Here is a 25721-nt window from a genome sequence, read left to right on the forward strand (position 1 = left end):
TGCATCTAAATTTGGGACTAGCTGAATTAGCCTCATGGCTAATGGCTCCCACACTGGACAACACAGGTGAAAAAACCTTTGCCCTTTCCTCCCTTTAGGTTTCAAATCAATCTCACCCTCCAGGGATACCCTCCCTCGTTCCCAGGGCTGGTTGCCGACCCATTTGCCACTGCAGTACCTTAGGCGCATCCTCTGCAATAGCAATTAACACACCCTATTGCCTCTTCATGTATCTTTACCAGCCAGTAGACTTGAACTCCCTGGATGTGGGGACTAGGTCTTACCTAATTTTAGAACCCAGGCACCTAACAAATGTCTCTCATACACTCATGTGTTTTCACTTATTTTAAGCAAAAATAGCATCTAATAGTCCAAGTGGGAATTGGTTTAATAGTTAAGTCCCAAATCTTTATACTAAGCTCTTACTACCTATGGGTCACTGTGTTAGTAAACAATCTCTATGTCCTAGTTTTCTTTTTTAATCTGCTTTTTAAAAAAAAATAAACATCTCAAAGCCAAAATTCTCACAAACGTCTAGTTAATTATGATGACTTAATATAAGCCAAGTTGACATTTGCACTATAATTGCTGTCTTTCAAAGGGAACTGATACAGACTGTCTTAGTCGAAGAATTAACCAAGGAACTGGTCAATATTTGTGACACAGGGAAAGGCAGGGTGGTAGGGTGGTATCTGCTTCCAGACTGAGGCTAGTGGCCTCAAGAGTGCTTTTGGCTCAGGCATCTATGGAATATAGACCATCACACTCTTTGATCTATTTGTAAAGAACCAAACTAGCAAAAATGACCCCTCCCTCCCTTTCTTCACCCTAGTAAGTATCTGGCACTAAATTTTCTTGGGAAGAATAGAATAAGCACATGTCATTTATCTACATCTATCTACATAGCTTTGGTTACAGCTGTGTTATATTTTGCACAAATGAGCAAATATATGATAAAACAATTTCTCTCTTTAGTGTCATTCTTTTGGGAAGAAACATGAAGAGTTTTATCAAATACGAATATGAAAACATTGAAATAACTATTTACCTTCATGCTTACTCAACATGACTCTCTTTGGTATATATTAACTGTACCGTGCCACGCTACAAGGCTTTGTAAACTATATGGCACTCTATAAATGTGAATTATTATAATTATTGAACAGGCTATTAATTAAAAACATCTAAATTAGAAAATTGAATTTTTAATTTTCATTAGTCTTCTTAAGTGTTAACTAATGATACTCTGGCAGATGTTCATATCACAGCTCATTTGAAAGTTGAGAAAAATGAGGGATAGTGTTATAATTTTCACAAGGCCTTTAATTTGGTCTTAGGTAGATTCGAAGTTAAATGGCAGCAAAGCCCTAAATCGTTAGCCTACGTATTCACTTACTTGTCCCTTCTTTTTCCTTGAGTGCCTGAGTTAACAAACCTCTCAGTTAACCTTTTTCCTCCAGTTGATAACTGTTGGCCAACGCTCGATTTGGACTCTATTAGTCAGCTCTTCCAGGTAGGTTTTTCAAGATTTTGTTGATGGTTGTGGGTTGTTTTAAAGGTACCATATCCATCTAACATTTCCAGCTAAAAACCATTTCCCTAAGCCCTGGTTAGCTTGTATGCAAGATGTGTCAAAGGTTGATCTTCATTGAAATGACGTTTAGCAGCTAACAGACAGCAGCTGCAATGAATGAAAACAGTGCCATTTCCAATGGATATGCCATGGCTCCCTAAAGCACCATGTTGGGAAAGCCCTCAAGGCTCTATTGGGGCTCAGTGGGAAAGATTTCCTTAATCAATTAGGAATATCTGCCTTGAACAAGTACTGGATGCTGACAATTGGAGGACCTCCTTTTTGCCTTCTAAGGTCTGACCAACGGAGAACGAACTAGATGCACATAACCTAGACCCTAACCCCAAAGGGTCAGTACTGTGTATATGTCAAGCGAATGTAATACCCTGCAGTACGTGGTGCTGAAATCCATAATAGGTTATTGAAAAGCAGTTCATAAGAAATATGGATGTGTTAGTTGTTGACCTGGCACAAGGAAGAAATGATGACTTTCTTAGCAAATCTTTCTCTACCACTGCCTTTAAATCTAACTCAATCCAACTCTCACGTCTGCCAAAAAGACGAAAATTGAAACCAAATAGTGATATCTCTTCATTTTTCACTCAGAGAAAAAAAAGCAGCAGAGAACAATACGAAGAACTCATCCTCTGGCTTGATGCGACCAGTATCTGACTGGACAAATCTCTCCTTCCTCCATTTTTAGAAACAAAGGTCGAAAACAGTAATGAGCTTCAAGATGAATGAGAAACAGGTAGTATGGAGGAGAAATACACTGACCTAACGTTTTGCTTTCCAATAGTCTGTGTTAAGAGGGACTGAGGACTCACTGATGCTTTAAAGCCAAAAGGCTGAGTATTGCATATTCTAACAAGAGTCTTTCCCTTATTTTCTAATCTATGCCCACCCCCACGAAAAGAAAAGACAGGAGAAAAAAAGAAAAGAAACCCTCCTGTAAAATGAAAGTAAGCTCCAAGCTGCTTACAATTGCCTTCTGCCTTTGCCTCTCTCTCTGTTTGGCCCTTTCAGACTCCCGTTTCTCATACTCTCTGCGGTATTCTTCCCTCTTCAGCCTCTCGTGCTGATACTCTTCGTAGCTGTCATACCTGAGAAACATAACTTCATCATTAAGGCAACCACCTCCAAACGCATGAGCAAAATTAATCGGAAATTGGGGAGGGGGCGGGGTTTTAGAAAACATCTTGTCATCTACGGGAGGAGATGAGAGGCGCGGAGGGAAAAGGACGTGTGTCATTACCTGGGCCGCCGGCCGTAGGGCGATCTTGAACGTGATCTCGTGCACAGGGGAGAATTTCGGTGCGCGCGGTGTCTGCAGTGGCCTGACTCATAGTAGTAGCAAGATCTGGGAGAGAGGAGGAAAAACAGAAGGGCATTTGCAACTGCCAGTGAACCCCAGTTTATCGGCATGACTGAACAGCCCCTGGAATTCCGCATTACATAAACCGGCTTTCAGTTCCCAGCTACTTGTGAGATTTCCCAGTGACAGTTTGTGATCATCTAGTCAGCTTAGAGGTCTGGAGTGACGTGTTCTCTTGCAGCGTCTCTTATTGATGTGAATGCCGAACGCCGGCCTGGTACACTGTCAGCTTTATCTTGCATGGATCTCACCTATCCTGGCACAAGGCAGCTCTCCAGGTAATGGAAAAAGGTAGATGAGCAAGTTTCTTACAAATTGCTCTCTCAGATCTGACTGGCTCAAGGCACTGTGTTCAAGAATGACAGATTTAAGAGAAGATGGGGAGGAATGTATGGGTAACGACAATCTCCTTAGTTCCTGTGGCACTGGGAATGGATGGTGAGGGGCTGGGCTGCCTGTGGGTTTTGAATGCATTTTTTTGCCTTTGTTTTTTTTTTCACTTCCTGGGGACGCCTTAGGCTTTGGGTGGGTTTTGACAAGGTTTACCTTGAAGAGGATCTACTGCCTGGGGACCTTGATCTTGACCTGGAATATGGTGATCGAGAACACGACCTATGTCGAGAAAAGGACCGTGAACGAGAGCGCATCCTTTGGGGTCTTTGAGAAAATAAGGATTTGGGTGGTGACACGGAATCTCTACATGGAGAGTTAAAAGAAGAACAAGAAGGCGACACATGGAACAATGAATAGGACTGCGTGCCATCCCAAGGGGACTTCAGTTTATCACTTTCATCCTCGCTGTCATCAAACAGGCCATCCATGGCTAGTCCTGAATTTATAAACATAGGTAGTTTGGAGAATTGTTCATTACTGAAATCACTGTCCCTCAGTTCACTGGTCTTGTCTGCTTCGTCGTCAAAAACAGCTTGACTGGGATGACCGAAGTGCTTGTTCAGCTCAGCTCGGATTTCCTGGTCTTGGAGCTGTTTTCTGGTGCTGCCGGGAGAGACCTGCCTGCTCACCCCCGAGGCCTCTCTCGGGTAGCACTGGTCTGAATCTGTGGAAGAGCGCATCTGCCCCTGCCAGTTGGAGGAGGCATCTTTATATTCTAGTTGTCTGGAGTCGTGGAGCTCCTGTGATATATTAATGAGTATTTCCGTTTTGGAATTAATTGACTGACAATAGTCATGGTCACCAAACAGCCGCAGACTGGGCCGCTTGGCCTTCCTTTCCTCGTGTCCACTGGTGAGCACGGAGGTCTTGCTGAGCTGTGCGTACAACTCAGACTGCTCGGGCCCTTTCCTGGTGGAGTTATTGTCTTGGATACCGGAAGACTCACTGTACCGGGCCTTCTTTGATGGCGGAGGTACCACAGTCTTGCAAGAGGGCTTCAGCTTTGGAGAAGCCCTAAAAGGGTTATCTTGGTTGCCTTTATGAGGAGGAGTTGTGGGTGGAGTTAGGCCTAAGATAATAAAAGAAAAAAAAAAGGGGAGGGGAGAGAGAGAAAGAAAAGAGACAGAGATATGTTGTTAAATGCCAGGATATGCTTTCCTAACTTTTCCAAGATTTCAGACAATGGTTAAAACTCAGTGAAAAGGAAGGAAACTAAATTCATGATAAGACCGGAAAAAGTGACTCTGTCTCCCGAAGCCTCTGTCACCAAGAAAAGATGGATCTACGATATGAGGCTGTGGTGAAAGCCATGATATTTTGTATTTCAAACGCCAATGCTAACCGATCCTGCTTCCCAGGAAACATGAGCACGTCACCACCAGGCATTACAAAAGCTCAGATTTACAGGGGCTTCTCACAGTCTTGGTTGTGGAAAATTAACACGGTAGGGACACAGGGAAATCATAGAAGACCTTTGGTGGCATTTGTCTGCAAAGAATGCTGGGGAGGATGCATGTAGGTCAGGAATTTTTGTAAAATCAAGGATATCTACCCACGGAGCCAAAGAATTAGGCAACTTTAAAAAAAAAGAAAAGGAAAGAAAAGAAAAGATGGGATGACAGCAACTGGGGGGGAGGGTGGGAATGACATTGGCAACATCAAAGTAAGTTCAGTAAAATGCAGCCGGCTAACGCAGGGTACCAGACAACTCTACAACATGACGGCAATGATTCTCTGTCTCCACAGTTCATTAACTTTGTAAACCATGGCTAATGTAGGTATAGTACATTCTTGTAAGCATAACTAATACATTCTGTCAAAAATATGGTTCTGCAACAGAAACTTAAGTGAACAGTAACACCAAATATTGCGGTACCAGTACACCATTTTATCTGGAGCACCACATCAGGGCGGGTTAGGAGGCTGAAGGATTGAAACGAATCCAAGCTTCGGCAACTAACTAATTGAAAAAATGAAAAAAAAAAAGAAAGGAAGAAGAGGGGGAATCTGTCAGCTGTTGCCTTTTGTGCTTTTCTACAGAGGGCAGAAAATTCCATCACAAGTCATTGTGGGAGAGCGTGTGAAGGCTAGTTATCTCTGTTCAGTTTCACCCCTAAGTCCTCCTCAGCCCTTTATGCCAAGGAAGAAGAATTGTGGAAAAGCTCCAGAGTCGACGGAACTTTGAAGAAGGGCAGGCTGGAGTTCAAATGACTTTATGCTTACAAGGGAACATTTTAGTTTACAATACACTTTTTATTTAGGAGGACGGGAGGATGCTATTCAGCAAGAAAGAACTTAAGTCCACAAGAAGCCTGGGGTTGGACTTAAGGCGACTGCAGGCTTCAAGGAAAATTCTACCTTGACACACACACATACATACACACACATAACCAAGTAGGGCACAGAACGCTACATGAAGTTTTGGTATGAACAGGAAGACACTGCCTCTCTCCCCTACTTGACAATAAAGAGATAGAAGAAATTAATATTTTCCTTAAAATGAAATATTTTGCACCAATATTTGGCAACTTTTATTATACGTAGCTAATTCTCCCTAAAGGAGGGAAGGAAACGTACAAGAATGCAAAAAGGTTTGACTTTGGACATCTATCCCAGAAAAGTTCAGAAAGACAGGGAAATGCAAACACAAAGAGAAGGATACACTGCTCTCCCTTCGTGACACATCTGAGTCTCAGAAAAGCTTCCCTTTATCAGCAGCCTACTGTACGCCTGCCCTCCATTCTTCGCTTGAAGATAATAGGGAGGTGACATTACTGAAGGAATCCTCTATGTCACTGAAGTTCACTCTCCTTGTGTTCCCTCTTTCATAGACAAGTATATCTTTTACTCACTCTAAGAAATTCCTATATGGCCAATTTCCTCTCCTCCTTCCCTCCTTCCCCTCCTTCCCCTCCTTCCCCTCCTCTGTCTCTTCCTATTCCTCCCATTTCCCCCTCCATCTCCTTCTCCCCTTCCTTTTCGTGCTTTCTTTCTTACCCTGTCTATCTTTCTGTTTGTCCATCTCTCTCTCTGCTTGTTTCCTCTACCCTTTGCACTGCCCCATTCATACACACTGATTTCAACCACATGCTACCTTCAATTACTGCTACAACAAATGTAAAGATACCAACTCCCAGCAAAGAAATGACAAGATCTCAAATATTTCTCACAGGAAGCTAAGATGCTCAAAGAAATAATGATGAATAATCTCTCTTTGCTGAGTAAATAACAGTCAAATATTCCAAATGAGATAGCCCTTGAATTGGGGGAAATGACATTCAACATCCTCAAATACAACTTCATAGATCTTTTCATGATACTCTGAATGGGGGTAATTTTTACTTTTCCAATAATTCACTGCCAGGATCACTCACTTACCAGATATTGCTATATTTTCACGCTTATCTTTTTGAATGTGAATTACATCTTGTCTCTCCAGACAGATGAGAAGCTCTCAGTGGAATATTGCTCGGGCTTATTTTTGCAAAATGTTTCACTCATTTTTATTTTTCTAGATCCTCCTTTACTAGTAGGTGTCCCATTTCAGTGGCCCACGGATCACTTGGGAAGCTGGTCAAATATTTTTAATGACACGGTTCACAGACCACTTATGGAGAGCCACTATCCCGCCGCGTCTATGTGGCACCTTGCCTTGATCTCAGGTAGATATATTTTGACTGACATTCTAGACTTATAAAAAGAAACCCTAAACTTCAGAAACACCAAATTAGGCCACTATTAAAGAGAGACTAGTTCTAAAAATAGCTCAGCTATCTAGGGATTTTAAATATAGAAATTCTTTTTCGTCTTGAACATTTGAAACCCTTGTCCTAGTACCTAAGCTCATTATCGCTTAAATAACCGATTCTCAAGTTGCTCTTGGGAGCGCTAACACATGATTAGAGTTTCTTGGCGTTGAAAACAAAGCCTTTTACTTCCTTTTCATTTTAGATGGCCTGTGGCAATTAAACAGACTTTCACTCAGCACCTACTGTGTGCTGAATATTCCACCAAATGCTGGCATTTCAGGGATTCAGCCCCCAGGACTTCATAAAGAGATCATTCTTTAAAATCTGCAGTGAGTACAGATTTTCTTGTGTATCTGCTTAAAACTTACAGAAACACCCTGAGATAACCAGGTATACCCTGTGAGTGAAAATATCGGGGCTAGAAATTTCGGACGGCCCTGCTCATTAAATAATACTCTCTTAGTAGATGGAAGTTATTTTAGGATTAGTGAGTCGGTGGGCAGGGAAAAATAATTCAGATCATTCCCTAACCTTTTGACTATTTGCTGAAACTTCTTCAATCTGAGGAGAATACCCCAGAGCAAGACTGAGACATCTTAAGGAGCACGAGATTGCGTGTCACCAGTGCCTCATTGAAAATCTATTTCCAGATAGGGTTGAGATCCAGAGTAAAACAAAACAAAGCAAAACAAAAGTATAAGAAGCGGGGCTTCCCTGGTGGCGCAGTGGTTGAGAGTCCGCCTGCTGATGCAGGGGACACGGGTTCGTGCCCCGGTCCGGGAAGATCCCACATGCCGCGGAGCGGCTGGGCCCGTGAGCCATGGCCGCTGAGCCTGTGCGTCCGGAGCCTGTGCTCCGCAACGGGAGAGGCCAAAACATTGAGAGGCCCGCGTACCGCAAAAAAATAAAATAATAAATAAATAAATAAAAGTGTAAGAAGCTTTTTTTTTTTTCCTTTTCTTTTAACGTGATGTCCAGCTTTTAGGAGTTGTGCCCGGGACAGGGAACCCTTTGCTGCACCTGAACTAATTAGATTTCTCTAACCCCATCTCCTCCACCCAGAATGTTTTCCCCTGCGGTAGAAGGGCAGTCAATAATCAATTCCTCAACCCCACTACCTTTGTCATCTTCCCACTAATTGCCGGACTCTCAATTTCAGCCCACAAGCCTAAATCAACCGGGCTAATGCCTCCCATAACCTCCGGATTATTTCCTGTGTGTTGATTTTCTGGGGAATGTGTACATTTTGGTGTTGACAGTACAAGGTATATTCCATGCTCTCTCTTGAACTTAGCAGGTTTTGACAGATTTATGTGAGGACAGATGGCCATTACAGGCTGAAGGCTGACAAGAGGCAGTTCAGAACATTGTTAACACACTTGCACAAACTCTCAGCAGTGCAGCACTGTGCAGAATGTAATTCAGACTATAGCTTTTTTATTGCTGCCTATTTTCTTTTGTCAGAAGAGCCTGCTGTGCAGAGCAACAAATGGCTGCTATTACCCAGAATGTAATGGGTGTCAGACAAATCACGTAACACAAACAATCAAGAGTATGTAGGTCATATTTCAACGGAGCACAACCTTAGCAATATTTATGATTACTGCATTGAAATGTGCTCTATAATAAACAAGTACCTCTACATCACTCACACTTCTGCACTTCTGCACAGCAAATCTGGGGGAAGTGGTACACACTCTCCCACACTCTCCAGTTATCTTTTTAAACAGCCCTTTAAAAAAAAAAAGTCAGAGACAAGTTTGGTTTGGTTTTGTGTTTCATTATGTGCTCTAAAACGATCTCCTTTGAGGAGTTCTCTTTTGGGTTGGTGGGTTTAATTGAATGACTGATAAATGGCAAGTCTTCTGCTCTGTATTCTGTGCTCCACTATCCAGCCAATGACTTCAGCAAGATCTTTCTTAATAGTTTACACAGTTTTACAGTTTACATTTCACACAACCTCCTGCTAAATCTGTGACTCGCTTTGGAGTTTGACAGTGGGATTTTTCTTATGTCAAATGCCAGTTCTAAGATTTCTCAAGGAAAGACACCAAGAAGATGATTTTCTAATTTGCTTAAAAACTCACCAAAGAAGGAGGACTGGGCAAAGAGAGGAGAGTAACTTGAGTTCTGCTCACATATTTTTGGCCTCAAGAACTTGGAGTGGGTGTCAAGGGAGCATAGGAAGGACTGATACTCAATCAGTATGAACTGTTACTGCTATCGTTGTTAAAATATTTTGTTGATAAAAGCTCCTCCAGTGCTCTCTCTTCACCCCTAACTTCCCCAGGACTCACTGGATCTCCACAAAAGGCAGCAACCAAAGTGTTAACCCCTGACACAGAAGGGCCTCCCACACCTCGCTCTGGTACCCAGGCTGGCATGTCCCCTCTGACTGATGGAGCCCCCGCCTTTCCTGCTTTTTAAGGATTTCCTGTATCAGCTCTGAGAACTGGGGAACAAACTCACCACACAGAAAAGCTTCAGAACATTCCTATGACATGTGTCTAGTGCCCCAACTCTTGCTCATGGAAGATGAAGCTGTTATTCACTGGCCCTCGGGCACTTTCCCACAGAGCTGGGGCAGGAGAGGGGGTCCGGGGCAGGGAGGGAGGAGTCTGGCTTTCCAGGTGTCTCCCACCAAACCCCTGAAGTTGATACGGGAGAGAAAATTGCTTTGCTATCCTTGGCTTGCAAGACATTGGATAGTACCATTTCCAGAAAAGAAAACTGAGGTGTTTTTCAGACGCTGAGTCAAGAAGAATGAGATTAAAAATAGAAAATGAGGGATATGAAATATGGAAGAAATATGGAAGAAATTCCTGTCAGGACGAGTTGCAAAACACTGGAGTGGGCTGTAAAGAGAATTTGCTGGGTCTCCCTTTCTTGGCTTCTTCAGCCACAGGAATGGATTATATGACCTGTCAAAATCACTTTCTAGTTCTCTGTCACTGTGGCTTTCTGTTAAAACGACCAACTACTATTCCTATTTTGCTTTGGTCTATTTCCCCACGGGTAAGTCACATACAAAAGATGTATACACCAAAAGGGTACAGCAAATTTATGCTGTTTGTCCATATACCACCCAGCGAAATCAGCTTTGAAATGGGAAGTCCAAAAATGACAATACAAGACTCCACATAAAAGAATAAGAAATTACTCAGTGATGGGTTAACGAGCTGAGTTTTTTAAGTGCAAGTCTACTGAAGTGCAATTTCAATAACTGCCGATTTAAACCAAATCCACCATCATGAAAACCATGGGGAAAATATACATATTGATGGAGGAAAGCATTGCTAAGGGTGATGAGAGTGCTGATGATTTTGTCCTTATTTTCCTAATTAGTTATATTTATTCTTATTACTTTTACAGTAATAAAAATAAAACATTTATATATACATATACGTGTGTGTATATATATATATATATATACACACACACATATAGATATATATGTATGTACATGTAAATAAATATATATAAATAAAAGTTTGGGGGTTCCTAATCAAATTCCTTCATGTCCTGTGGTTAAAACCATAACCTTGTTGAGCTGACATTGCTTTGCCATTCCCACTTCAGAAGCAAAAAGTCTAGCACTCTGAACATCTCCATATGCAATGGATTTAAATGCCTTCTGCCAAAAGAGCATTCTCTTTTCTCTCATCTTGCTTTACTAACAGCTATTTTGAAATCAAATTAGTTTTTACACCTGTAAAAGAGAAGCATTTTTTTTTTTTTTATCAGCCAAAATGAGCTACTTTAGGACAATCACAAAGTCAGACCAGCTGGTGATACTTAATAAAGCAAACTTCCTATCTCATCCCTCCTGTTTCCCAAAGACTCTGCAGATGGGGCAGAGGGATTATTCTTGAGGTCTTAGAATTTTGTTGACTCTTTACGTTTTCACTTCAATGTTTGGAAATTTTCACTAAACTTTGTAAAATTAAATAAGAAGACACCAGAAAATCCTGGGCAACAGCTTGATCCATGTCCTCTGTTGCAGCCAAAGGCATTAAGCATGTATACGAAGGATCAACAAATCAACAAGCTGAATGCTGTTCGCACCCTGTCCACCCTTCTGCTGCACTGACGGCAGACATTACTAACTGATCATGACATTCCCACTGAGTACAGACTTGGCCTTAGCATCCTTCTCAACACAATGCTTCTGGCAGCCAATACCAATCAATGACACTTGGCAAGTGAAATAAAACCTATTTAACATAACAGATGTCCACTACTATCTTCAAAATTCAGGCATCAGGAAAGAGACATAATCTCTAGTTAGACAGACTTGCTTTGAACCCAGGGTCCACCACAGACCTAGAATCGACATATAGCTTTTTCCTTCACAATTAAATAGACAGACAGTCAAAAAATAGTACATGTGGGGCTTCCCTGGTGGCGCAGTGGTTGAGAGTTCGCCTGCCGATGCAGGGGACGCGGGTTCATGCCCCCGTCCGGGAAGATCCCACATGCCGCAGAACGGCTGCGCACGGGAGCCATGGCCGCTGAGCCTGCGCGTCCGGAGCCTGAGGCCCGCGTACCGCAAAAAAAAATAAAAATAAAATTAAAATTAAATAAAAATAATACATGTGAAGTGCCTATTAGTGAATGTCTAGCCTCTAGGATTTGTAGTAACAGCAGAAGTACCTGTTGTTGAGAGAATGAATGCCCAAGGGGAGATTTTTCTACCTTGATTTGGTAAATCCCAGCCCCACACCAAAAGCAGTATATGTTCAATTTCATGGGGAATTAGGGGAATTTTACCACAAAAGAGAATACATAACTTCACATATGAGAGTGCTAAAGAAGAGCTAGTACAAAGGCCAATAAAAGGAACCAGGTAAAAGGTAGTCAAAAGTTGAAAAGGTGAGCAGGAAGGTACAATGACTTCCAGAAATGAACTTAATGTAGAATTAGTAATTAAATAGCTAATAGTTATTGGACACATATGCTGTCACTGGACTAAGCTTTTTTCATGTTTTATATCATTTATCCTCACAGTGACTCAGTGAGATGCAGGTACTGTGATCAGCTTCATTTGATACATAAGCTTCCTGAGTCTTACAGAATTTAATTAAACTGACCAAAGGCCTTACAGCTAGATGGGGGCTGACCCAGAATTTAAACTTGGGTTTGTCCGATATCAGAGCCAAGGGTTTGCACAGCTTCACTAAACTGTGCTGTCTGTTTTTTAAAAAATCATAATAGACTACTTTCATTTGGAGATTTGCAGCTTGTAAAGTATCTTAGTTCAGGTAGTATCACACGAAATTGCCAATTTTTTTGGTATGTCAAAAATGTTGAATACTGGCAATTTTATGTTTCAATTTACAATACAGTATCTTCTGCTCCATCAATATCTTCTCTCCTTTCCACCCACACACTTAAAAATCAGATGCAAATATTTTTCTCCCTTAAGGCACCCCAAGTCAGTGGAGCGCTCAATTTCCTCCAAACTCCTTTCCACAGATCAACTCTGTCACTCACTGCCTAATGGTATTGCCTTAATGCTTCCTTCAGTCCTGAACTGTCTCTACAATTCTTTTCAATCTTTTGCACAATCATGGTATTTAACTTGAAGCCATGTTACAGGGTTCCCTATGAAAGCTTATTTTCTCCCTTTGGTGATTCTCCTGAGGTACAATCAGTGTTTGTCATATCCTCCAAATGCTACTACACAACAAATTTTACTGAAGACGTTTAGTGGGGATGGAGGTCATGAACATTACACATTGTCTAGCACTTCAAATACACAATAGCTTTATCAAAAAAAAATAACCCTCTTCTCCCCCAATCTCCTCCTCCCTATACCATCCTCCGAGCAGGTTTCAAACTTCTCCTTCTAGCCACCTTCTACAGCCTCCAAGTTCTTCTTCATCCCTTGATTTTCCTGTAGCTCGAATTCCCTTCTTGCATGTAATGCAATTTGGCCATACATCAGCTTGTGTAATGTGTATCTGCACTCATTACCACCATGCTCAACAAATGAAAAACAACCTCTGGGCCCACCTTCTTTTGAAAGTAGCAAAACATTATAAACAGTAAATAATATTTTCCCTTCATGCTACTTGGACAATATGTGTTATTTTCCCAACTGACTATAAGCCCACATCTTAAAAACAAGAATATTTATTTAGCACCTACTATGAGCCGAGTACAATAGTCCATGGTTCGCATGGATTAGTCTCTATGTCTTTTTGTTTTTTTTTTTTTGCGGTACGCGGGCCTCTCACTGTTGTGGCCTCTCCCGTTGTGGAGCACAGGCTCCGGACGTACAGGCTCAGCGGCCATGGCTCACGGGCCTAGCTGCTCCACAGCATGTGGGATCTTCCCGGACCGGGGCACGAACCTGTGTCCCCTGCATTGGCAGGTGGACTCTTAACCACTGTGCCACCAGGGAAGCCCAGTCTCTATGTCTTATGCTTGATAAATATTCCCCAAGATCTACAGTGTTGCAAGCATAGAGCAGGTATTATATATGTTATATATGTTGGTAAATTGATTTCCATTGTACTCAATAATCTTTCAAAGCACTAATAAAAAGGGGTTTAAACTAGTAAGATGAATTCTGGTTCACCAACAGAAATAAATCCACTGTATATATTTTTAGGATGCTAAGTATTTTTTTAAAAAGTATCTTCTATAAATTCTCAACAGTGTAGCCTACTAACCTTTCAAATGTATAACTAAATTATTTAAAATTAGGTCAGTAAGAGAAATAATAAAACTTCTGACAAGAAGAAAATAAAAATAAGTGCTTTTTTGTAACACCATAATCTTATGAGTACAAGGAATGTAATTTAAATGATGTTATACACATAAATGAGCAAAATATTTTAAAAACGAAGATACCCAATGCTAGCAAGGATGTAATAAAGCAAATATATCCACATAGTGATAATAGGACTATAAGTGGAAACACCTCTTTTGGAAAGCAATGGGGCAATATGTATCAGAAGCCCCCAAGATATTTATATCCTTATATTCGTATTAATAACTACTAGTAATTCATTTTGAGAAAAATAAGATTTAAAAAATTTATGAACAAAGATTTCCACTGTAGTGCTATTTCAAAATGGTAACACTTTAAAACAACCTAAATGTGTAACAAAGAAGTATAATTAAATTTTGATACAGTTTGATGCACCTACTCAAACTAATGTTATACAGCACACTAAGAAAAGCCTGATAATAAAGGGTCTGTGATGATATAAAACTTCCTTATTAAAATGTTAACTGAAAAATCAGAATGCAAAATTATGTATATACAAAATGATCACAGATGTAAAAATATCCATAGAAAACAATTTAGAACTATACACAATTTTTCCACTAGTTTGTATTTTTGACATTTTTTATAGTAAGCTTATATTATTTATAATCAGAGAAAAATTAAAAAAATGTTTCTTTAATGGAAAGCTTGGTATCAGTATATACAGTGGAAGCTTTCTCAAACCTCTCTAAACCAAAGCAACTTACACCTACAGCCATCCTAAACACTCCTAGTTAATAGATTCCTTTCAGCTGGTTGTTACTATAGCCAAGGTAATGTATTTTCCCAAATCTACTAATGTCCATCGTATTGGTGACTGAAATTATGTCAGATAATAAAATATTATATAACTGAATGAAATGTTAGTAAGAAAAGTTTTTTCTATTAAAAGACCCGATAAAGGTATATTACTAAAAGAAGGGCTGTCAACTTAGTTGTAGGTGGATGGTATGGGAAAACATAAGGAATTATTATGACTTATGTTAAAAAAATCATAAAAACCTAGAATGATTCTGCACTCAGACTCCCACACAAATACCCTTAATTATTTTCCTTCAAAAACCAAGAAACGAAACGCGAATACCATCTTTGATGCATTATTAGTGAAGTTTGTGCCAGAAAGATGAACGGATCCCTAGTTAGTACATTTAAGTTCAGTGCAAAGGTCTCTCTGTCTTATACCAAAAATTTTATATTTGAATGTGTAATTTGTATGTTTTAAGCAAAAGTAAAATGATTAAACTGTGTACACTTCAATCAACTTTTTAGATAAAACCACCAAATACTCACTCATTGGTCGGACAAGAAGGCCTCTACTGCACATAATACACGCACACAAAAGTTACTTATGATCACACGTGTGATTGTAATTTATTTAAGAAATGATGTTATATATATTCTTTATATGTGAATACATGTGTGTACATCTATTATTATATAACGATATATTTATACTTGTATACGCACATATAAAATATATATAAATACCATGAAATTAACCGCTCTACTGCTTGACCAAATCATGCAATCATGCAACAGACCTTTCATAAGGAAGTAAGTTAGCAAACTCAAAGGGTGAAATTAAACTTAGTAACAGTGTCCACGGTGTGTGTAGGCACCGTAGTTCTGGTTGAAAGCATTTGTTTAACTTACTGTTCCTTTACCCTTATCAGCAATGGCCAGAGCCTAGGAACTTCTTGTACAGACATCCTCAGATTCACTTTCTGGTGGGGTTCAAGTGCCTAAACCTAGGCACTTACTGCAAAGGCACCATTTGCAGCCAACTCAGAAGTCTGCCTAGGAACTCTGGATTTGTAAGTTTCTCAGGGGTTAGTTCAAGTTTTTAAAGCTTCTTCCTCTTCAGAATGTGAAGTACGACTGGCCAAATAAATTAAGAAGTCCAAACGGTGAAGGAAATTGCTCTTGTTTAAAATATATAAGAACATTTTGTTTTGGTGAATGGACATATTTTCATTTTTTTCCTTTACTGGAAAGATATAAAGATGGTAACATATATAGGAGAGCATTACACTGTTGAGTACAATGGTGATTAAGAAAATATTTCAGGTGAAGTATTGATAATTAGTAAACCTGAGTTCAAACCTTTGCTCTTTGTTTTCTAGCTCTGCAATCTTGGGCAAGCTACTTAATGTCTCTGAACCTTATTTTCTCATCTTAAAAATGAAAAATACTACCACCATCTTCATGAGGTCATTATGAAATTAGCTAAAACCACTTATACGCTTGGCATATCTATTGAGTGGAAGACCAATAAATGTTAATTTCTCCTCCTACTCAAGTTTTAGTGTCTTAATCGGAAATAGGTTTATTTGTGGATCCAAATCAATGATATATATCAGAGGGTCTGGCCCAGGTGTGACACACAATAAATGTCTCCTCCTAAAAAAATAAACAACTGAAAATATTTATAGATAACTTCTTATCCAATGTTGTTTGTACTGTGTGAATTTCATTAATCACATAGAGAATATACTCTAATATATATTTCACATACAGACTCACCCACACAAAAAGATTCAAGTGAAATGTAAGGCTTACCTGCAGTTCCAGAGAGTTCCACACTTAAGGTTCGTTCAATAGTCTTGTTCTCAAATGGGGAACCCTTGGGGTCACTGGAAGATATGGCACATTTATAAAAACAAACTGAAATGGAGTTGCTGTAGCCAAATGTATTAGAACCCCCTTCCCTTTCTGAAAATGGTTACATTTCATAATACTTACTTTGGTGACTCTGGGGTCAGAGGAAGAGATAAAGTTGTTGGTTTGGCTAAAGGAAAAAAAAGGAAACTAATTATGAAATATTGAGAGTTTTCAGATTTGTTTTCTTTCTACAAGTCAAGTTGGGAACTGGAAACTGGAAAGCTAAAGTAAGGAAGTCCCTGAATATTGGACCAAACTCAGACAACAGTCCATTATGCTAAAACAAATTCCAAACAACATTTGCATCAGTAAACTATCATTTGAAAACACATACGAAAACAGAATTTTCCCCAAAATGTAGCATCCCTGTTAAGGATACAAAATTTGCATCAGACCATCAGAGAGAAATAATGTTTTCTATTTTAATTTGGAATATAGTACACGGTTTGTTTAGGCAAGAAAACAGCAGAGTAACTACAAGACGACAGAACGTTATGAATATTCAGCTGATTTTTCTCCTAAAATGTATAATTTTATATCTAGCCCTGAGAATAGGTTATTTCTATGGGCCAAAGCTCACTCAAGAACTATTCTATTCACTGAAAATTAAGTGAGAGATTATGGCAAATTGTGGACACTGACCCAGATAGTTTAAAAGGCCTTCAGATCCCCAAATCTGATAGACAACTAAAGGAAAACTACTGTTTATCAGTTGAGAGACCTATAGACTTGCAAAGAGAGCTCATCTACTTCTTCTTCTGCTTCCTAAATCTTACCCTCCTACAGGAGGCATTTCCCAGTTATGAAGGGTGGAGTAAGAATCTTCTTCTCACTCCAAAATTTCAATTGCTTCTCCTTGGCAGTCTTGTCTTTTGAACAGAAGGAGGGGAAAACATGATGAGAAACGTACTTGGGATATACGTCCACATATTATGTATATATATGCTTATCTATAAAGATATTTTTATATGTATGTAGATTTTGTCAATTTTTTCTCATTAAAATAACTACTTTCAAAAGGTCAAGAGGTAGTCATTTATGTAATGAAAATCATGGACTTGAAACCAAAAAGGTCTTTAGCATAAACTTTCTTATTTTATGGATGAAAAACCTGAGACCTAAGATGCTGCATGATATTTCCAGGGCCATAAAACTAGTTACTGGCAGAGTCGGGCCCTGAATATGTTTTCTTTCCCCTATTATCAAAAGGAATTGCATTCAATAGATATTAAAGGAAATTAATCAACACCAGTAATTAAGGCCCTTTGAAATGTGAAAATACTATTTATGTCCAAATTAGGTTGAAATTAGGTACTTTACTTGGACAAATAGTATTTACATATACAAGTAGTATTTACATAGTATTTAATTTGTAGATTTAGATTTCGTTTTTAAACAATTGAATGGTTTATCATCTATCCAATATGCATCCAGAAATACGAAGCTCATGCTGTCTTGTGCAAATTAGGTACATTGACTGATTGGCTTTTTCAGATATACCAATAAATGAACTGATTTGACATTAACTTTCTAATATGTCTGACATAATGAGCCTTTCAAAAAGAACACACTTATGAAGGAACTTTACCAACTTCTATGGTGCTCAACTAATAATTAAGATAACACACACAGGTTCTATACAAAATATCACCAGGTATGAATATGTGCTATGTCACACAATAATGTACATTGAAAATCGGTCACTGAAATTCCAGTTTTCAAGGTGTGGGGTAGCCTATCTGGAATGCTCAAAGGAAGATTCCCCCAAATTCTGATCGTTGGGTAAAAGTAAGGCCTATGGCAATGGAAGGAAAGGAACAGGCAGTGGTCATATTTCGTGGGACAAAATGCAAACAGGAAATGAGGGTCACAGGAAGGGTACAGCTTCAAAGCACATCCAGAATCTAATCCCAAAATAATTCCACGTTCACAAAAACTACCACTAGAGGAGCTTTGATTTGGTTTACTGGAAGTTTAATCCACACTGTTCCAATGACTAGTAGACCAGAGGCTCTAAGATCCTTGAGGACAGGAATGAATCTTTTTCATGAAGATCATGATATCTTTGATGAATGACTGATATCTTTGATGAATGAATCAATAAATGAATAAATGGGACCATACAATCGCCAAAGTCCAGACCATTATCCTAGGGAAGTGAAAAGAACTGGACCCTACAATGGTACAGAGAGCACACGTGAAGCTCCGTGCAAAAAAATGACAATATGTTCAATAAGGTAACCTCAGAAAGTCCTCTTAGTTATTGTTTCTAATTGTTCATATATTTTCTACATTAAAATTTTGAATAATAATTTAAATAATCCCTGAAACTCAGCATTTATTTCCTGTTGGTTATTAACAGCCAGCCATGTTTGCATGTTTATTTTCTTTTAGACCTCTAGTAACTACAAGAATTTTTTTTTTTTTTTTTGGTTGTTGTTGTTTAACAAGCTTTGTTCTATTCTGGGATATACTTCTGATGCCTCACCACAGATATATACCTTAAAAAAAAAAAACCCTACATACAGCAGGTTTTATCTAAAGTGTATGTCCTTCATAGGCCAATTTAGTTCTTCACTGCCATGGTTTGTAACAAATTAAAATAATATTTAGTGGTACATGGATTGACAAAATTAATAAACCCTCAAAATCCAAAAGGACCAAGTAAAATTAAAAAAAAAAAAAAGACAAAAAACCCCCCACTTTAAAACATGTGCTGCTGGACTATGTTTACTGACTACAGGGTTCCAGCAAGTTTGGGGCTTCAAATTCAGCTCCAGAAAATGAACATATGACCAGGACCATGTGGGGAGGAGCCCAGTGAATTCTTCATTTCAGGTCACCCACTAGAATCCCACAGCATGTCTGGTTCTGCACTGAGAAAACTGTTCCAGCGCATGCATGTGAGAGGCCAATCAGGGTGCAGCAAACTGAGAGACTGTGGCCCATTTTGATAAATATATTTCCTTGAACTGACAGAAAGGGATGGACAGTGATTTTTGAGATATCCACCAGGGAAAATCTAATTGAGAGCCAATTAAAAATATTAAAGGAATATGAAAATCCCGGGTTTATGGTGAGGTAGGGATGAGAGAGGGAAATTCAAAACACTGGAAAAGAAAAGAGGTATTAAAAGCAGCAGCAACAGCATACCTGTATGAAATAATCATGGTTCAAAACAGGGATCAGGGGCTACCACTCTGCAGCTGGAAGGGGAATTGGGGAAACAAAAGGGAAAAAAAAAAGAGGTGGATGTTTATAACTGCTATTTTAGAATGTGTCTACTTCCACTACAAAGTCAGAGGTACAGATAATGTGGAAGTTAAATATTTTAAAGCAACGGCAACTTTCTATGGGCTCTCGTTGGGCCTCTACAATTAGAATATTTTGAAGGAAGACAAAGAAAGAAAGAAAGGAAGGAAGGAAGGAAGGAAGAAAGAACGAAAGAAAGAAAGAAACAAAGAAAGAAACAAAGAAAGGAAAGAAAGAAAGAAAATTTATCTTTGCTAAGACAGACTTTCCCCAAATCACCCTGATCTGCTCAGAAGTACCAGCCTTCTAGTAACGTACGGGGACAATAAAAATCACCCCAGATGTTTAGTGTAATATAAGCTTATATTTTTTAAATAGAAAGCAAATTTTTAAAATATCCAGGAATTTCCAAATCCTTATTTACAAAATAAAATTTGTGAGTATACCACGTAGTCTAAAACAAGAAGAATGCACATGATAAATGAGAGACTGCATAAATACTAGTTACTATTTCATAAGGGATAGACAGCAAGCAAATCAACATTGCCTCATTTTTTTCCCCATTATTGGAAGGGAAAAAATAAAAGCTCTTTCATGAATTGGCTAGCCCAGCTTGCTCAGAACTTCAGTTATCTCAGCAATTCAGAGATTCCTACAAACCTCATCGGATGTTGCAATTCCCTCTCCACCACCCCTGGCTCCCCACCCGGCTAACATTTCAGGTACCTTCCGGTGATTGTGAATTAGGCTGCATTTCAGCTAAATAGGGTATGTTCAACCTGTGTCCAAGGAAGGATTTTTTTCCCCCCAGTTATCATAAAGTGCTGAGTTCCCTTTCAAGAGAGACACCGATGGAACAGAAGCCCGAAGGTTGGGTATCCTCAGCCCAGTGTAGGCTTGCCCTGCCCTCTGCGCCCTCTCCAGCAGCTTGTGTTTGGGTCCACAGCCTACCTTGTAAATGTTGTGACTGAGATTGTGTGTGGACCTTCTTTTTGGAGGTGCATTTGTCTCTGCTGCTGTTCCGGGTCTCTGTGGGTTTGGTGTGAGGAGGGTCATCATTTGTGGTCAGATACTTGAGAAGCTCCGAGCAGGGACGCCTTTGTGGCTTTTGCTGTTGACAAATGCTCTTCGCTTTATTGCTCCATGAATTCTCGGTCTTAAAAACAAGGCATAAAGAAAGCTAAAGTTGGTGAACTGAACCTTATCAGAATGGATATAGGTTTTCTGAAGAGATGAGATTTTCAATGAAGTGTTCAGTCTAAGTGTACTAGATCTATGAGCTGTGAATAATTGTTTGCAGAACAAGGAAAGAAAATTACATTTAAAATTCCTAAATGACATTTATGCAGCTTTTTATTTCATTTCTCCTACATTTCAGTGTTCCTACTCAGCAACATGTAACTAACAAGACCCTACAGAGCCTTTACTGTGAGTAAAAAAAAAAAAAAAAAAAAAAAAGCCGGTTTAAACCTTAATTTGCCACTGATTGCCAGAGCCCAGTATTCACAATTCTCTTAAGTACCCCTTAACGCTCCGTTTTCACTCACAGTGAATGGCAAGACAAACATTGTTTAATACAGCCCGCTAACCGAATTATGTCATTCCAGCATTCCATGCAATTAATGGCAGAGATGGATCTTTTGTGGTGATTCCAGAGCAATCTTTCTGAGGTTAGACAGCTGGCAAAATGGCAATCCAGCATCTTAAAGTCACTCATAGATGATACTGGACTATCAGCAAATTTTATTTGCCCACGCTGCTGCGTGTATTCATAAAGTAGGCAAGAAGTAAGAACTGTCATTTCAATCGTCCAAAGACAAAGCGTTGATGAACTCTTCCTAGTTTAAAATAGCTAGAGTATTGCTTTTGGAAACCCATTTCGTAATCTGTTTCACCATTAGGAAGCCGCTGCAGGATTCCAGCTGAATTAACACATAGAAACCTATTGTTTATTTTATAGCTTTAAGCCAAAGTCCCTTGTGACTTCCCCTCCTGTATTAAAAAAACTTTACATTTGTACCTTAACAACTGCAGGGTTTGTTCTGATCCTGTGATTATGGTTTGCATGGTTGTGGGTACTGAGGCCACTGCATTCATTATAACTTAGCTGAGTGTTGGCTGGTGCCAGTAAGAGCTTCTTAAGCTGGAAACATATCAAGGAAGAGAGAAAGCAAGAAACGTTAGGCATCTTTTCAGCATTAGAATAAGCTGTTGAAATTTTAAACTTAAAATTAGTTAATTTTAATTACAAAAATGAATTCACTCTAATCATAGCACACCTTAGCACAATAGCACTAAGGAAACATTTTTAAAAAGTAAGAAAAAGTTTGGCATTACACTACAAACTGTGGAAGTGTTACCTTCTCCTACATTTGAGACTTAGTAGTATCTCCCTTAATTTTCCTTTTAGATAAAGTAAGCCAGAAGAATCTTCCTAAAAGGATTTCCAAATACCTATGAGGTGAGAAAAGCTGCTTTACTAAATGAAGACTAGGGGATTTGGGGGTGGGGGTGGGGTGGGGTGTACATTTCCCCCTCAATAACCCAAATGAATCAAGGGGCAATAAAGAAAAGATTCTGTGATGTTTTGAATCATGTTTCACAATCAAGTGTAAAACACTACTGATTCAAATAATATTTCGGATAGAAGAGTGGCTTTCACTAAAAAGAATTTTTAAGTAGGTAGAGTCCTGGCCCGTAGATCAAGAGATCTGGGTTCTGGCTTTGGCGAAGCATTTCCTCTCTTTTGACGTCTTTCTCTTCATTTGACTTGCTGGCCTTCCAGGACCTCCCTGATGGGATATGTAGTATGACTCTGAGTCAACAGCCCCTCCCAACTGAAACCACTGTGTGGATGAACATCATTGGGTATCCACGTAAAGAAATCTGAGTCTTAGGCAGCAAAGCCAATGACACTGGCACATGGAAAAACTGGGGAATACATATGTTACCACTGCTTATGAGATATTCTCCTCTAAACCAGAAATCTCAAACCGCAAAGGCATATAAGTAGGGTCTCCGTAGGTTTACATGGAATGCTTTTAACATGTAGAAACTTAGAGACGGGAGAGAAACAACACCTAAACGGCAGGCCAAAGCACGCTATTAAAGTTTGCAGGATGGCATTCCATAATTTACATTGCATGCTTGTACATCAGATTTATGGCAAATGACAAATGGCTACCATAGCTGAGAAGGTAAACTGTGTCTTAGAACTAATAAAATCCTGGTCGAGTACTGCACTGAAAAGAAAATTCACTCTTCATTGCCAATAAATCTACTCTTCATTGCCTACCATAAATTTAGGTAACTTAGGTGGCAAATGTGCTATTATTTTCCAGTCTTCATAAGAATTATGGATCCAAAGCCTTGAAATACTGCATACTCTTTGATCTACCTTCTATTTCTAAAATAATATGCATGAGAATAAAACTACAAATACGTCAATTATCATACAATTTATGATGGTGAAAAAAAACCAGGAAAAAGACTAAATATCCCCACCATAAGGGATTGCTTAATAAATTAGTTCATCTCCAAACAATAAAATACTATGCAACCATTCAAAATTATGCATCTATTTAAAATTCATGAACATGTTCATGATATATCTTAAAACAAGAGATTTCAATAATTTTCGATACTAGAGATTATTTGAAATTACAGGTGAATTTTTTGTCTATTCTCTTTAGTTGTCTATATTTTCTAAGTTTCTAACCACACACATCAATAATACTAAGATATAAAAACCTACAAAAGGTAGCTTTAAAAAACTGCAGTGAGACCACATGAAGACTGTATTATCAACATTTTTCAACAAGAATCACAGAATTTGCAACTCCGAGTGTGCTTGGGGATTATTTTGGCATCAGTCTAAATGAAAAATCCAAACCTTATTGTTACTACATCATACCCACGCAGCGGGTAGCCAGAGGCAACTTCAATTCCTGTTAAACAGTAGGAAGGGTTCTTACCAGAGACGGCTCTTCTGTCTCCTGAGGCGGAGGGGTGCCATCAGGCATGGAGGAAGGACTAGCCTCATTCTCGGTGGTCACATCTCCATCTGTCAGTGCATCAAATGAGGGTAATCCGTCTTCATCCACAGGGAGACTGTCCAGTGTCTCTGTGAGGACTGCTAGCAAGTTTGCCTCATTCTCTTCATCTATCTTCTGCAAAAAACAGTAAAACAGAAGAAGTCATGAGTTAGTTCACATTGGGAGATGAGTAATCTATTAATCAACATAGGCTGAATATGTTTACCCAAATGAGTACGTGATACATGAAATTTGGAACGTCCGTGCCAGAACACAAGGTCACGCCTTCCTTAAATTCCAAAGCCCTTTTGGTCTGAATCACGCAATCAATGAATACCTTTAGTGTACCAATCTCTGATTGTTGAGCTGTCCAATTTAGCTATTTATTGTGTCGGTGTTAACACTGCTAAATACGATTCTGTCTTGTTCACAGTCATTTTCCGTATATTTATGTCTTGTTTCCTTAACTAAAAGAGAAGATTTAGAGAATCTCAGAGCTTGAGAGCATTTTAATTATCATCTATTGCATCTTCAGATATAGTGTTTCAATCTCCTGTACAGCATACCCACCAAAATGTTTAGATAACCCTCTGTTTGAACACCACTACAAACTGAAACTATACCAAGAAAAACTATACACTTCCATGGTTTCAATTATAATCTCAACACTGAACACTCCACAGCCATTTATTTCTCTCCCTGACATCTCTCCCAACTTTAGTCATAAATCTATAACTGCCTACTGGACATTTCTACCTGATAAGAGCTCCCTCATCTCAAAATCCAAACTTAGGACCTTTCGTGGAAAAAACCCCAAGAAAACAAAAACAAAACCAAAAAACTTGCTGTTTCTCTTGACTTTCTGGGTTTGGATAACAATTCTTCAGACCCTAAACTCTGGAACCACCTCGAGTCCTCTGTACCTGGCCAGTCACCAGGTAGAGCCTTACTTTGTAACATCTCTTGAATGCATTCACTTCTTGTGACCAGGGGTACTTTCTAGGGCAACGTCGCCTCTAACGGGGGCTCTTGCAAACACGGTTTAACTCATTTTCCTACCTGCCACACTCACTTCCACCAACACATCCTTGGAAAGCTCATCTTCAGTTATTCATTGCACAAATATTTTTGAACACCTACTGTATGTCAGGGCCATGTTAAGTGTTGGAGACACAAGGAGAAACAAGACAAAACTCTGCCCCTCTGAGAAACCACCAGGGGAAGGAAAGAATCTGTAAACAATTTATTATAAAAGAGAATATTCATTTATTTCAGCACTCTGTAAAAAAAAAACTCAAGATCTTCCAAACTGGAGCTTATACCCCTTGTCTATAGGTCAATGCGCTATATTCTTATGTACGTGGGCAACCAATGCCAATGCTGGGCATACAGTAGACGGTCATTGATTACTTGCTGAATAATTCATTGATCTGCATTTTTTTTACCTAAAATATATGTTGTGTAGATCACTTTCTTTTCCTTCTTTTAGCACTTCACATTGTCCAATCTGACCTGCTTCATAAGTCATTTTTTTAAGTTCTGTACGCTATGACATTAACAATATCAGCTAAATTATCCCACACAGATTCTATTACAAAATACACCTAAACTGCTGACATCTAACAAAGTCAGCAGTGCCACACTTCCTTTCTCTCTAGCACTGAACTCCAGTTAATTGACCTGACAAAATTACAAGAATCACAGAATAAGACAGCTAATCAGAAAATCAAATTGTATTACTAGAAAAATTAGGCAGGCGTTTATCACGTATACATTCTATTTTCACATAAAAATTGCTTTCCCTCCTTACTGATGATTCTCCATCCAGGAGTAAAACTATGAACGTCTTTCTGTTTTGGATTCAAGAAGGCAAGAAGAGCCATAGATACTCATGGTAAACTTTATT

General features: G+C 39.1%; 1 protein-coding gene across 1 annotated transcript in view; it reads right to left on the reverse strand.

Annotated features, from left to right (window-relative positions):
• PPARGC1A (PPARG coactivator 1 alpha) overlaps positions 1 to 25721 on the reverse strand; it is a 347961-nt gene that overhangs the window by 12567 nt on the left and 309673 nt on the right. Inside the window, exons 4-11 of the mRNA XM_079920481.1 lie at positions 23756 to 23950; positions 21802 to 21924; positions 20733 to 20937; positions 16611 to 16656; positions 16428 to 16501; positions 3495 to 4410; positions 2829 to 2933; positions 2556 to 2676 (exon numbers count right to left, since the gene is read on the reverse strand). Of these exons, the coding sequence (XP_079776607.1) occupies positions 2556 to 2676; positions 2829 to 2933; positions 3495 to 4410; positions 16428 to 16501; positions 16611 to 16656; positions 20733 to 20937; positions 21802 to 21924; positions 23756 to 23950 (1785 nt within the window). The remainder of the gene's footprint in view (positions 1 to 2555; positions 2677 to 2828; positions 2934 to 3494; positions 4411 to 16427; positions 16502 to 16610; positions 16657 to 20732; positions 20938 to 21801; positions 21925 to 23755; positions 23951 to 25721) is intronic.

The sequence above is a fragment of the Stenella coeruleoalba genome, assembly GCF_951394435.1.
Source record: "Stenella coeruleoalba genome assembly, chromosome: 4".
Classification (NCBI taxonomy): domain Eukaryota; kingdom Metazoa; phylum Chordata; class Mammalia; order Artiodactyla; family Delphinidae; genus Stenella; species Stenella coeruleoalba.